This window comes from Liolophura sinensis, chromosome 7, assembly GCF_032854445.1.
Source record: "Liolophura sinensis isolate JHLJ2023 chromosome 7, CUHK_Ljap_v2, whole genome shotgun sequence".
Classification (NCBI taxonomy): Eukaryota; Metazoa; Mollusca; class Polyplacophora; order Chitonida; family Chitonidae; genus Liolophura; species Liolophura sinensis.
In genome coordinates, this window is record NC_088301.1 from 49692881 (window position 1) to 49706788 (window position 13908).

General features: G+C 38.0%; 2 protein-coding genes across 3 annotated transcripts in view; one reads left to right on the top strand and one right to left on the bottom strand.

Moving 5' to 3' along the window:
- Nucleotides 1–1981, top strand: part of LOC135469992 (stabilin-2-like) — a 34359-nt gene extending 32378 nt beyond the window's left edge. For both annotated transcript variants that reach the window (XM_064748672.1, XM_064748673.1), the window contains 3 exons: nt 102–167; nt 685–822; nt 1345–1981. In XM_064748672.1, the coding sequence (XP_064604742.1) occupies nt 102–167; nt 685–822; nt 1345–1488 (348 nt within the window). In that variant the 3' untranslated portion in view covers nt 1489–1981. The remainder of the gene's footprint in view (nt 1–101; nt 168–684; nt 823–1344) is intronic.
- A 2451-nt stretch (nt 1982–4432) lies between these two features.
- Nucleotides 4433–11936, bottom strand: LOC135471705 (N-fatty-acyl-amino acid synthase/hydrolase PM20D1.2-like). The gene is made up of 11 exons (XM_064751024.1): nt 11622–11936; nt 10310–10542; nt 9948–10034; nt 9365–9501; nt 8403–8522; nt 7728–7803; nt 7167–7228; nt 6416–6494; nt 6087–6158; nt 5481–5646; nt 4433–4662 (listed from the first exon to the last, which is right to left on the bottom strand). Exons 1-11 carry the CDS (start codon nt 11884–11886, stop codon nt 4433–4435), a joined length of 1527 nt encoding a protein of 508 aa, XP_064607094.1. The 5' UTR covers nt 11887–11936.
- Nucleotides 11937–13908: the final 1972 nt, after the last annotated feature.

Sequence of the window (13908 nt, forward strand, 5' to 3'; positions counted from 1 at the left end):
TACATACATATTACCTGGTTCAAAGCGCATTTAGTTTCCATTAAACCATAAACTCCAAGGTGATTTAAATTTCATTAAATATAATTGTTGTGATATTTCAGCCAACACAAACAACAGGTACATCCCCAGATAATCCACTTGTTACTGTCATGGTGACTAGGGAACAGGTAACTGTACTTGTTATTAAATGTCAGTTAGTAAGTATAAAGATGTAGTACATCTAAGGAGTGCAAGAGGATATGGAGTTGATAAAAGGTTAAATTTAGCAAAGATCTCTCCCAACCTCATGAGTGTCTCGTCTAATCTGATCAAATAAACGGTGCAGTTATCTCCCTTCAAAGATATCACAAATATTTCTTCAGCTGTTATTCATTGATAACATAGCCAACAGCAGCTTATCAACATTTTATACATTTAATGCAATTTTTGGCGTATATTGAGCATTTCTCTAAAATACCTACTGAAACTACATGTGTGTTCTGCATTCATAAAACATTGTCCATCATCCAGCATTGGATGAGTAGATGGTCAGAGCAAGCCAAACAAGCACTGTTTAAGAATCTGGTGTTAAATTTACAGAATTAAAAGACAAGTATTAGTTTATGTACTGGTATGTTATTTTGGGTTACTTTAGCAAGAAATGACTTGTCTTATATGTACATGTTCTTGCCATTTCACATGCAGAAGGAATCAAGCATTGTGGCTCCTGTGGTTGGAGCAGTGTTCGGAGTTCTGGCTCTTGTGGCAATTGCTGTACTTGCAGTCTGGTTGTGGAAGGGAAAAGCTACTGGCTTCATGCAGTTTAGGAAGAGGTTTAGAAAGGTAGATAATATTTTTATCCCAGGCTACACTTGAATCTTGCAACCATCAAAGGCCAAGATTTATTTTAAATAATAACTGTTCCAAGTAGAAATATTTTCTACACTTCAATTCAAAACCAATCACTTGTATAACAAGAATTTCATAAATTAAGGTTCTAAAATGGTTACAGTGTCTGCCTCGAAGTCGAGAGACCTGGGATTAAACCCAGCTCGGGTCAAACACAAGATTTTTAAAATGCTACTTGTTGCTGGCTGGCGTTGGTCGCAGCAGAGAGAGGTTAGAGCAAGAAAACAAGACTGGTAGACCTGGTGTCAGTATAGTGACCGGTTGGGGTGTAATATCTGGTGTCTTTGGCATGATACCTCAGTGGCGGCAGCACTTTGGCACCATGGATTCGGCCTGCCACAAGAAGACACAGTATATGTACCCACACCTTGTGATTCCTCCTCGTCATATGGCTGAACAATTGTGACGAACGACAATGACAGTGTGTAATGTTACAATTTCTTGTGAATTTTTCAGGGCTCAGACAACAGTCTGTCATTGGCCCGGATTCATTCTGATAAAGATGAAGATCTGGTCGCTCTGGAGTCCCCTGAGGTGAAGAAGTTTAACAATCCCCTGTATAATGTGAAGGATGGGTATGACAACCTGGATGATGACTGAGCTCAGTTAGGCAAGCTTCTGGTGACTGAACTCTGTGAGGCAAGCTTCTGGTGACTGAACTCTGTGAGGCAAGCTTCTGGTGACTGAACTCTGTGAGGCAAGCTTGTTGTGACTGAACTCTGTGAGGCAAGCTTGTTGTGAGTAAATTCTTCGAGGCAAGCTTGTTGTGACTGAACTCTGTGAGGCAAGCTCATTTTGAAATGCTATAGAATATATTACATTCCCTCTGGAAAATAATGCAAAGTCTTCATTAACTTGTTTAGCCTCGCTTGTATTCAGTGTTTTTCCCAAAATGTGTGCTGAAATGTCTTCCGTATATGCATCCTGCTGTTATATTTTTGAGATGTGCTTATCAAATTGCCATTTACGTTTCAATTTCTCTCCAAGAGAGAATCTACAGCTTTATGTATATACTGAGAGTATTCAATGAACATACATACATTGTACATGTAGATAAATGTTTGATGATGTCAGTCAATTGATGTGAAAATGAGTGGATATTATGTTAATGTGTACAAGAATAAACATATTTTCTATAAACCTTGACTTTTCTTATTCAGTCTAGGTATTTATAGTCACCAAGCACCCCCCCCCCCCCCCCCCCATACTGAGAGTACCACCAAATTCTCTGCCCAAGACTGGGTTTTGAGCTGTGTCCTACAGATAAAAAAATTAAGCACCATTTACTATTAGGCCATAGCCCACTCCATTAGGTACATGTAGAAATAAGGAAGATAACATGTTAGGCTGAAATAACGTCCAAAACATTTGACCACATTTAATAGTAATTGATATGGATGAGTGACAGCTTTATAAACTTTGAAAGACACACACAATTTAAAACTGTTCATGTTTAAACAATTTTCATTATTTTACATGAAGGAATGAACACAATTGAAAAACAAAAGTTTCAAATCATTTTCTTTATCCCTATACATTTCATCATGTCACAAATTAAAATTAACAGCACTAAACCACATTCCAAATGTGGTGCAAATGTACAAAAAAGAATTATTTGTATGAATTGATTCAAAATGTCAATGAGCCTGCATTGTACATATGCATCTTAATTCATTCACCTCAGAATTATAATAGAATACATACATGTTATTAATAACTTCTGAGTAGAAAAAATATTTATTTTCATACAACACACATTGCTCCACCTCAGTGTTGGGAGATCCAGGATCAAACCGGGTCAGATCACAAAAAAGACTAACAAGAGTTCAGGTGAACACAACATACGCCCCAACACATGCGTTTGTTTGAGCTGTAGTCTGGACACGAAATCATTTCTATTTATATAGTATACATATAAGGAAAATGGCTATCTGGTTACCATGACAACAACAAAAATGGACATGTGAGTCGTGACATCGTAATCTGTGTATGTATCCACCAAAAATTAAAACTCTACAGGGAAAACTGTTTGAGTTATAGCCTTACACGAAATCATATCTATTTATATAGTATATATTAGGAAAATGGCAATATGGTAACCATAACAACTGCAGAAATGAACAAATGTGAGTCGCAACACATCATAATCTGTGTATGTAGGTAACAAAAATTAAACCTCTACACAGAAAACAGTTACAGTGTAGACACAAAATCATATCTATTTATATAATATATATATAAGGAAAATGGCTATCATCTGTGTATTTATGTATCCACCAAAAATTAGAACCGTTTGGAAAACTGTTGGAGTTATAGCACAGACACAAAATCATGTATATATATAGTATACACAGGGGTAACCATGACAACCGCAGAAATGGCAAAATGCGAGTCTTGACAGATTGTCATCTGTGTATGTATGTAAGTATCCCCAAAAAATGAAAACTACGTAAAAAACAGTTGGAGTTATAGCTCGGACATGAAATGATATCTATTTATATGATATTTATAAGGAAAATGATACTACTTGCTGCCTTGATTGGCACTCAGCACTGTGAGGTTAGAGCAAGGACACAGGACTGGTTGGCCTGGTGTCAATATAATGTGACTGGGCGGGGTGTCATGTCTGGTGTCACTGGCATGATACCTCAGTGACAGCAGCACTTTGGCGGCATGGACCCTACCACAAGAAGACACAGTATATCTACACATCATATGACTCTGCGTAGTCATATGACAGAAAAATTAAGTATGACATAAAACCCCAAGCATTCATTCATTCAACCATTCAATCATTCACTCATCTTCCGCAGAGTTTTGATCCCTTCAACTGAGCAAGCTGGCATTAAACTTGGAGGCTACCAAAGAACTACCTGTAGCAGAGACATGAATGTAAAACTTCAGCTCAACACATAAAGTACTGTAGTCATGAATTAGGCAATCAACATGCACACTGAGCATCAGGGATGAAACATCCCTCTGGCCTTATATATATGTAAACCTTCAGGTCAATACATGCCTTTTTGAGATACCACTACTAACATTTTGTTTAACATTGCTTTCGTCGTTATTGGGAACCGATGTTTCGGGTATGACATACATGTGAATGTACAGTAAGTTACGGCTATACTTTGTACTAGTGAGCTTAAAATGTATTTTATAAGTGAAAAGGGTCAAGGGAATTGTGTGTATTAGTCATGTGTACAGAGAAGCAGTAAAACAATCACAGACCTTTACAATTTATAGGCCAAGTGTAACTAACCCATATTTACTGTATTCCTAACACTGAATAATTAATATGCTGCTTTAACAGAACATGTAAACAATCAGAACTTTACGTGATTGCAATAATATGTATATGACATCAGTAAAATATTAAACGTAAACAATCCCTGGAATGATATTCATGTATGTTATCAGCTAATTTTATTTTACACAAAAGTAAAATGTACAATACTGTCCATGTAGATACACATACATATAAGTGTTTTAATATTACACACACATATATATATATATATATATATATATATATAAACATGCATTATAATTCTTCTGAATGTTTATGTTGTGGACTTAATGATGCTTTGTCTGCATTTCTTATTAAATGGTAGTAAAAATTCACAGCTTGTTCATAGTTTTTGATAGAAATACGCTCGTTATTTCCATGGAAACGTGGCAGATCCTCGGGATAGTTGTAGGTGGGGCTGAAGCGGTATATGTTGGGTGTCAGATCAGTGTAGTGACGAGTATCGGTGTTTCCTATCATCACAGCTGAAAATAATGCGACATCAAAACATTTCAGGATTAGGTTGTAATATTATGTCAGTATAAATATACATGCATATTTCACAATACCAAGGATTCATATTCCATAAACTTCACATTTCTTTAACTTTTCCAAAAATGATGTGTGGGTCAAGCCTCCTTTGCTTCTGAGCAGATGTGTGATTGTCAAACCCCTTTGGGGAATACTAGGCGTGTGATTTGCACAACTATCATGTCATTCTTTCAGACTCTTGACTATGTCTGGCAGATGTACTTAGCACACTTGAATTTTGTTACAGTTTGTCAAAATCAAAATATATATGAAAATCAAAATATATTTGTAGGACAGTACTAAATTTAAAGCACAAGGTGAATGGCAACATACACATCAATATTTGTCAATTTTGCACATGCTATTGTCTCTTTCAAAATACCCACAGTTCCTACCTTCATATTTGCAAGATTATACTGTTTTTTTTTTTTTGTAATGTACTTAATCAACTATGCATACCATTGCATCTTCGAAATAACTAACTATATCCTAACAACTTACTGCACTAATACAAATTAAATAGCCATGTAAATAAACCTTTTATCTTCTAAAACGGGCTTGTGCACACTTCAAGGCCAGGATTGAGGTTAATCACCTTGAAACCTTGATTCAGAAATAGGTAACGCTCTAGCACAACTGTATAACCCTCATCTAACTCACACATGAAGGTAGTCACCATTGTAACAGTGGAAGAAACAATCTGTGAGATTCCAGACAACCACCTGTTGTCAAGGCACTGTGACAAGTATACAACCTAGCACTTGGTACTTACAGGGGGCCACAGCTGCCACTGGAAACACCTGACGAATACTGTTCTTGATCGTTTGGTAACCAAAATCTTCATTACCAACAGGCGATATAGGTAAAGGCTCCAAGCTGTACTTCACTCGAATCTTAACACGGTCGTCATTGATTATTTTTCTATCATAGTCAATCACCTGTGTTAAAATACAAAAACTCTGCGGTAGTAATTTTGAGTCAAAGCACTGAATTTATGCTAGTAAATGAAGTGAAATGTGGCTAATTTAAATGCTTCTATGCATATGAGATTATAGCAAAGCTCACAGCAATCAATCATGGATAAATGGAACTTCCAGATGTTCCTAAGCAGTTCTAAAAAGTCAGCTATGCCATTTGGTTGGTCAAATGTTTAAAATCCTATATACCTTTTCACGTGGGCCATTCCTTTATCAATGGGCTAGAGTACAAGACGGCATGATGTCAAAGCTATTTTGAATTCGCAGTTGTTATTGATTAAAAGAAAATTATGCAAATTTTAAAGACTAACATATGAATTGAACCCAGACATTCTGCTCAGTGGAATCACCATCAGACAGATCTGCCTGTAATATTAAAGAACTCCCTGGAGATCACTTACCTCCTGTACTGTTTGAGCTGGATGGATACGATGATTCACCACAGCAGTGGCCTTTGTCGCCAAAACATTATCCTGAATATCATATAAGCAAATATCGATATTACATGTAACCACCCTATGAACAACAGAACACTTTCATTTTAGATTCACAATGCTTTTTGGAGGATTAATGCTAGGTGAAAACTTGGGAAACAAATTAGTCTCAGATTCACAAATTAGGACCTTACAAGTTTACTCTCAGCTGGATTCTAAATTAAACCAGAATTTCAAGATCATATTTTATTGATTGCTACATGTATTTTCTGAAATTCTTCTGAAATTTCACTTACCTTGACACCAGCATTGAATTTTGTAATGGAGGACACTGTTCTCACTACTGCATTTGTAGAGGGCTTGAGTGATAAAAACCTAAAACAATTGCAGAACAAGTGACCAACCGTCCACATCACTGCATACTATTGTATCGAGCTCATGACCAGATCTGATGATAATTACTCAGGCCACACTGTCCCACTTTTCCTGTTAAGGCTACACAGCAAAACTTTCACTAAACTGTTCTCTCACAGTATTAAACAGAAAGGTCCATATAGCTGGTAGTGCACAGTGGGAGTACCCCTGTACAAGGTGATCCCCCCTGTGCCTCCCTTCTAACATGCCTGTAGGAACACTCCTGTGGGGCATACTTCCAGCATGCCTGTAGAAGAACCACTGTAGCATATTGTTCATGTACCTGCAGAAAAAGGGGCTGTGGCCTACATCTCATGTGCCTAGAGAAGTACCCTGGTAGTATACTTCTTGAGCCTCTAAAAGCACCCCTGTGGCATACCTCTCGTGTCTGTAGAAGCACCCATGTAAGTAGCATGCTTCTCGGGTGACTTTAGTGGCTCACCCCTGATCTAAGGCTAGTGCAATGACAATGGTAAAGATGCATATGTGGCAAGCTCGCCATTATATAAGCTTTTCATAAAAATCCTACCAAAGTATTTCTTTGCAAATTACACTTCCTTACAGAAATCATAACTAATAACTTTAGATCAGAACTTCAAGAAATTCAAGAAAGAAGAGCTTTGCAAAACTTACCACGACACCAATGGGCCAAAAAGCCACAAATTTGTCATCAGCACCTGATGAGGCAGGCTCATCTGAAATGTAAAACAGAAGTCACTTGTTTCTTTTACAAAGGCAGGCAATGCAATTAACCTCTCTTCATCATAGCATGTTTAATGCTTGGTATATCTGTATTTAATTTTTTTTTTAATATTCATATAACCCTTAAAACACAAGTGCTATTTCAATTTAATTGGAGACAAGTTCTAGCAGTTTGGACCTTCAGAATGATACTTCCATGTATGTCAAAGTCTGTAAAAGAACAAAAATGGTCATAAATTGTTTGATAATAGATAAAACAGCCGACACTCTCACACGATCAGTAATTTTGTCATAGTTAAGCCATACACCATATTTATATTCAATATGATAAACCGCTTTGACAATAGCTTTTAAACTGATTCAAGATGGGCTGACAGGTGAGGTGTAAACCTACATGTATATATTGTCCTCAGGTGCTATGAGGAAATTATTAAACTCATAGTAAAGTACCCAAATGTGATGTTGGAAGTTAAATTGGGACAATATTCTCACCTTGTTTGCAATGTGCTCAAAGGTTGCCTTTTCTGGACCTCGACCAAACATACTTGGATGTGGATTTTCTTCAAGTCTGTTTCAACGACACCAGAGGCTAAGAATCACAATTATACAATAAGCCTTATTCACTTTAAACTACAAGGGACAAAGACCATATACACCTGGTCATCTAGAATTAATTAGTGATTGACCACTGAGCATTGTGATGTTAACCTGTATGCTCGATCATCTTTTCTGCATGCGAGTTATAAGGTGCTGACAAGTTATAATAATATAAAAAAGAGTTGTACATTTATTTATTTGTTTGTTTTTTTTCTCACCATGCTCAAGAATATTTCACTTGTACGACGGGGCCAGCATTATGTTGGGAGGAAACCCGGCAGAGTCTGGGGGAAATCCACAAACACCCGCAGGTTGCTGGCAGAACTTGAGAGTAGTACATGTAGCTAGCAGTTCATTGGCAAAGAAGCATGTTTGATGGAAATAATTATGTGCTGTATATGTTTACATCAAGTAAGGCCGATGCCTTCAAAGCACTGTCTGAAATTCATTACACACATGTGCCATTTACATTTATGACAGTGCTTGTGGAATTAACCTCAGCTTGAAATAAAGATTGCTGATTAAAGTTATTATTGGTGACTGACCTCCATTTTTCTCACCTGAACTCACCTAGATACAGCTCTGGCTAAAATGCCAATGCAGGTTTCCTTGGTAGGCATTGATGAATGACCTCCTGGGGACTCTGTAGACAGCTCCAGGATAACCTGTCCCTTTTCTGAGGAACCAATTCTACATAGACAAAGATGCAGAGAGCAAACATTGTAAAGTTTTGTTTTTGTTTATTGCTTAATATTTACATCTCTTTCATGTCATTCTTGTGTCATAAAGTATTGAATTTGTAATCAATACTTGCATCAGCAAGATCAAATTTACTCTCTCATAAACTGTCTGCCACTATATACATGAAAAATTATTGTACATTGTACAGTAAAAACAGTGATGTTAGAAATAACATTATTAGCATCTGTTGTGATAACAATTTTACCTTAATTCAACTTACGTCATACATGTTGTTTTCAAGTTAGATTGTCAAAATAAAAAAATAAAAGAAAAAATTACAAGCCCACCGTGATAATTATTGTCATCTACGAATTCAAATCAACATTTTATTTGGGGTATTTCTGCTTCGTAATAGCCTTATAAATGTAGTCAATAAACAAATAAGTAAATGTTGGGGCATGCTAGTAGCATAACAATGTCAGGACACATCGTTATATCAGTTACATGGTTACTCAGTGATAGCATATGCAAACATATGGTGTCAATAATCCTCATATTGGGTAAGATGTCAGCTGAGCCCAATATAGGAATTATTAACACCATATATTTGTGTATCCTATCACTGAGTCACCATATTATGAATTTATCCTGCAAAGATCTATCCATTCATTGGAGAAGACCGATGTATAGGTGAATGACTTCAGCAATGTGACTATTGTTGGACCCCAACAAAGGGAGATAACCTACTCAGCAGACACATTATCTGTACATATCTCTACCCTACGTGACCGTTATGGAAAAGCGGAGTATTTTGTCTGATGTGGGGTAATACTTATAAACTTGTCACTTACAAACCCAAGGGGACATCAATGCCCGGTATGACTCCGTCTATCACAGTCAATCCTTCATCCAGCAGGAATACTAGGTCAGAAACACCTCGAGATTTTAACAGCTCCCCAATAGCCTTGGCTCCTTGATTACCTTGCCCCTGTACAATTGTTACATGGTCATAAATTTGTAATATCATTACAACACATTGGTCATGCCATATGCTGTGTTTCATTTGTAAGTACAATGTTTTTACAAATTTAACATACTATCTCTAGGCTAATCAGGCCACTGATGATTACAGCTTGACACAGAGAAATAGTAACACAACATTTTATTTCTGTGACAATTATTACACCACATTTGTTCAAATCCATAAGAAACTGTTTGTTACTTTTTGTACTTCATCTGCTAGACTTATATACCATATACCAGTGCATATATGTATATATGCATATACCAGTGCATACACATTTGTAGTTACAAGGAATTACAACACATTAACATTTGTTAATAGTGTTTTGTTATATATGAATCATTTCAGCTTTTAAATGGCAATTCTTTCTGTCTTTGACCTGTCAAATAATGTTTGTATTAACATGTTACCTCTTCATCATGACCAAATCCAATGTAGAGAGTTCTACTGGGCCTGAAGCCAGTTGACAACAAATACTCTACAGCCTCATAAATTCCCTGAAACATAATATACTGATATTTATTGATCTGGATACTAGGGACTGAAATAAATATAATAAATATATAACTTAATTGATTTACTTACTTTATTTATTCACCCATACAATTTCAACCGGCCTGTTTAAAACTTTATGAAAAATGTTTAACCCGAGACATATTAATCAGAAGTTTGATTTAAGCTCTTTTTTAAAGGCAGCTTGCAGTAACATAGTGTCTGGTTTTCATCACCACACCAATTTCAGCAAGACAATTGTAAGACTTATACACAGTACCATAACACCATGCTTGTCATCAATTGCTCCTCTGCCATAAATGTAGCCATTTGTCAGTTTCCCAGAGAACGGAGGCTCTTCCCACTGGGCAGGGTCAGCTGGAACAACATCTATATGATTTGTAAGCATGTATGGGTGCAGTGTTTCATCACTGCCTTCTATAGTATACAGGAGACTGTATCCACCAACCACTTCATACTTCACCAGTGGGGAGGAGTGAACCCGTGGATATGCTGCAACAGAAACAGGAACTTCAATGTATATGAGGCATATAGGTCTCTGTACTATTTGTAATATTCTATTACTGGTATGTAACTCTTTGACATAAAATGCTTTATCGCTAACTTTGGCTTTAAACTCAATAACTGCTGTCACCCCAGTATGTGGCATTATATGATGCAGTTATTACAACAAATAAGAATAGTATTAAAATGTAGAAATATTCCACTCTACAGTTGTGCATTCAGAAGGATGCAAGGACATGAGGATTGGACTTAATACCTTGCAGTCACCTTGTAAGCAAGCATTATTTAGCCTTGCACCTGAATGCTATAGGAGTGGTCTAATGGGGTCTGACTGTAATGTAGGCCTATATAAACCCAGTACTTACACTCACTGCCTCATATACAAACAGTCCACATGATGAGTAAGGCATGGTCTAGGCTAATAAATCAGACGTATACAACAGTCTTTATTAGGCTTATCATGTTAGACTCAGAAATTCATAGTCCAAGTATTGCTCTGACATTAGGTTTGGAACAAATTTTGTTCAACCAAGGATGGTATTTAAAAACCTAATGCAGTTAACTGCTCAGCCACTTGTCAAATACGTCGAGGCTGTCAGTAATGCTGTACGCTTTTAGCATCATCAAGGAATATCGGGCCCACATGACCTAGGAAATAACCAATCGACATTGTGGTGGGGATAAATCAACAGGCGAATAGGTATGAGGAATATTTAAGCGTCTAACAAGTGAAGGCCATGAAGGCATAGGTTGGGTAGGTTTTGTCTCAACACCATGACAAACTGCCAAAGCAACTCCATCAGGTTTTTAAATGGAGCAAATTTTTTCCAAACATAACGTCAGTGATTGGACTATCAAATCCACCACCATAACTTCGGCAGACGTTTCGAGTTGAATATTAGGCCTTTTAAATACTCAGAAGTTCGAGGCTAGCCTATAGTATAGTACTAGTCTGATGTTTAGGCCTACCAGTAAATATTAGAAATTGTTGAAAATAAGACTTCAACATTTAATTTAATTAATCTACTACGGCTATAGTTGCTATTACTTTAATCATTGCAAATTACCGTCTTCTACAAATTTCCTGAACTTCGTTAGCTCTTCGTGACTGCTGTGTCCAGTTTCTTGGGTTATTGTACGGAACTGTAACGCCGTTCGAAACCTGTCCAATAACCCACTGTCAGCCTGGATGAAGTCGGAGTCGTATGGTTTGCATTCCATCACATCGTCATTCCGCACAGAAACAGTGATTGTTCTCACAATAACAACAGTAACAATAACTGCAAATGCACACAGAAGCGCAAGTCCTGTATTTCTCAAAAGACTGGTCATATTTGTAAGTTATAACAGTAACACCAGACTAAAAACAGTGTATTAGCAACCTTTGGAATGAGACCGCCAGCCGTGCCTTTTTTACCTTCAAAAGCAGGAGAGGGATAATACGTCTTTTGAAAAGTCCTCGGCAACATTGTATATATCATTCCTGGTACAAATCCCAGGATATATATATATATATATATATATATATATATATATATATATATATAACCTGGGATTTGTACCAGGAATGATATATCAAAATCAATAATTCAGTGCGGTCGCCGTGAGCTCATGCTGGCTACCTCTCCGGTCTGTAAGCAACGTGCGGATGGCTAGCGAAGCGTAGGCCCCTAATGACCCAGAAGTCTCTCACCAATGCCGTCGCAGTGAGTTCAAGTCCAGCTCATGTTGGCTTCCTCTCCGGCCGTACGTGGGAAGGTCTGGCAGCAACCTGCTGGTGGTCGTGGGTTTCCGCCCACCATAACGCTGGCCGCCGTCGTAGAAGTGAAATATTCTTGAGTACGGCGTAAAACACCAATCAAATAAATAAATAAATAAATAAAATCAATAATTACGGTACACAACCATTTAACACTATTTAACACTGTTTGAAGCTTTATAAGCCGTATGCTTTCCATATAACAGGAAAAGACGAGGAAGTATGCCTCTATAACTGGAGCAAGCTGCCACCGGTTTCGAGGATGGTTGATGTCCTTGACTTTGTCAAGTTGTTACGTCGTAACATCCAACTTGGATGTTACGGCGTGATACTTTGCATGCTTTGGAGATATTCCTGCTTCCTTCGGTACAGGTCTTCTCGGACGAAGTTTCTAAGAAGAGGAAGGATGATCCTTGTCTTCATCGTGAGGCGATGGTTGGGAGTCAAAGGCTGGGGATGATCGGGGTCGTTCAGGTTATCTGTGGTAAGTGGTCGATTTTTCACTATAGCTGTCACTTCACACATGAAGGTTCTTAAACATTCGTCGTCTAACTGTTCACCGGCTTGGTCAAGAAGAGACGCCAAGACATGCCATGGTTCGAATTTGTCTCTCCCAGACACCACCCATGTGACCCGCAGAGGGGACATTCGTTTTGAACTCAAAGTAGTTGCAGTTCTCGGAGAGGAGGAACTGTTTGATGCTGTCATGATTTATCTCATCAAGGCCCTTTTCAATTCTTTGGATGCTGAAATAAAATGGGTGCCTTGGTCAGAACGGAGGAGTCGTATCGGTCCTTTAATGGCAAGGTACCATCGCAAAGCGTTAATGAACAAGACCGTTGTCAAGGCGAGCGCTGTCTCAGTGCGGATGACACGAGCGGATAAGCAGGCAAAGAGTACGCCGTATGGCTTCATTGTTTTCCGTCCCTCTCAATTTGTAAAAGGAGGATCAGGTTCGATTCCCTCGGTAGGTAAGTCTGATATGCTTTGTTCTTGCAAGTGGGAACGTAGTTTTCGGCGTCTGACGCAGTGGAAGAAGAGATCAGAAACTTCGGAGTGACAAGCAATGATCTAGAACCCACCTGATCTGATGGTGTTAGCTGTCATGTCTCAACCTTGTGCTGGACTCGATTGTGGAAGTATCGAATGATGAGACTTGTGAGGTGATGTTTCTTCGGGAGTATTGCAGGATGCTTCAACTCATCTGGATACTGTCCTCTGTGCAGTCGCCCACCAACTCTCAACACACCTCTATCATCGATGAAGGGATCTAGAAACAGGGTCTGTTTTTCCTAATGGCCTGATAATCTCTTCTCCAAAGGTTGATTCTTAAACCAGCGTGATGATCAACGTCTCGGCTTCTGACAAGTCCTTCACTGAACTTGGTTGGTAAGTATTCCTTCTTGGGTAGTCGCATTTCAATTTTTTGGCTCAAAGATTCGAATTCAGGCGCAAACAACCAGCTACAGCTCGCTTGGCCTTCTTCCAATCAGAGTCTTATAATCTCTCCAGTAAACATGGCTTGATCCAATCGCTGGAGATTGCTGCGTGAACCTGAACTTCCTTGACTTCTGGGTCATCAATTTTCAGTTTCA

Coding starts and splice junctions, on each gene's coding strand:
- LOC135471705 (XM_064751024.1), bottom strand. CDS start 11,886: ATGACCAGTCTTTTGAGAAATACAGGACTTGCGCTTCTGTGTGCATTT. Junction 9,502..9,947: donor GATTTGGTCATGATGAAGAG/GTAACATGTTAA, acceptor ACAATTGTACAG/GGGCAAGGTAATCAAGGAGC. Junction 5,647..6,086: donor CAGCTCAAACAGTACAGGAG/GTAAGTGATCTC, acceptor ATTTTAACACAG/GTGATTGACTATGATAGAAA.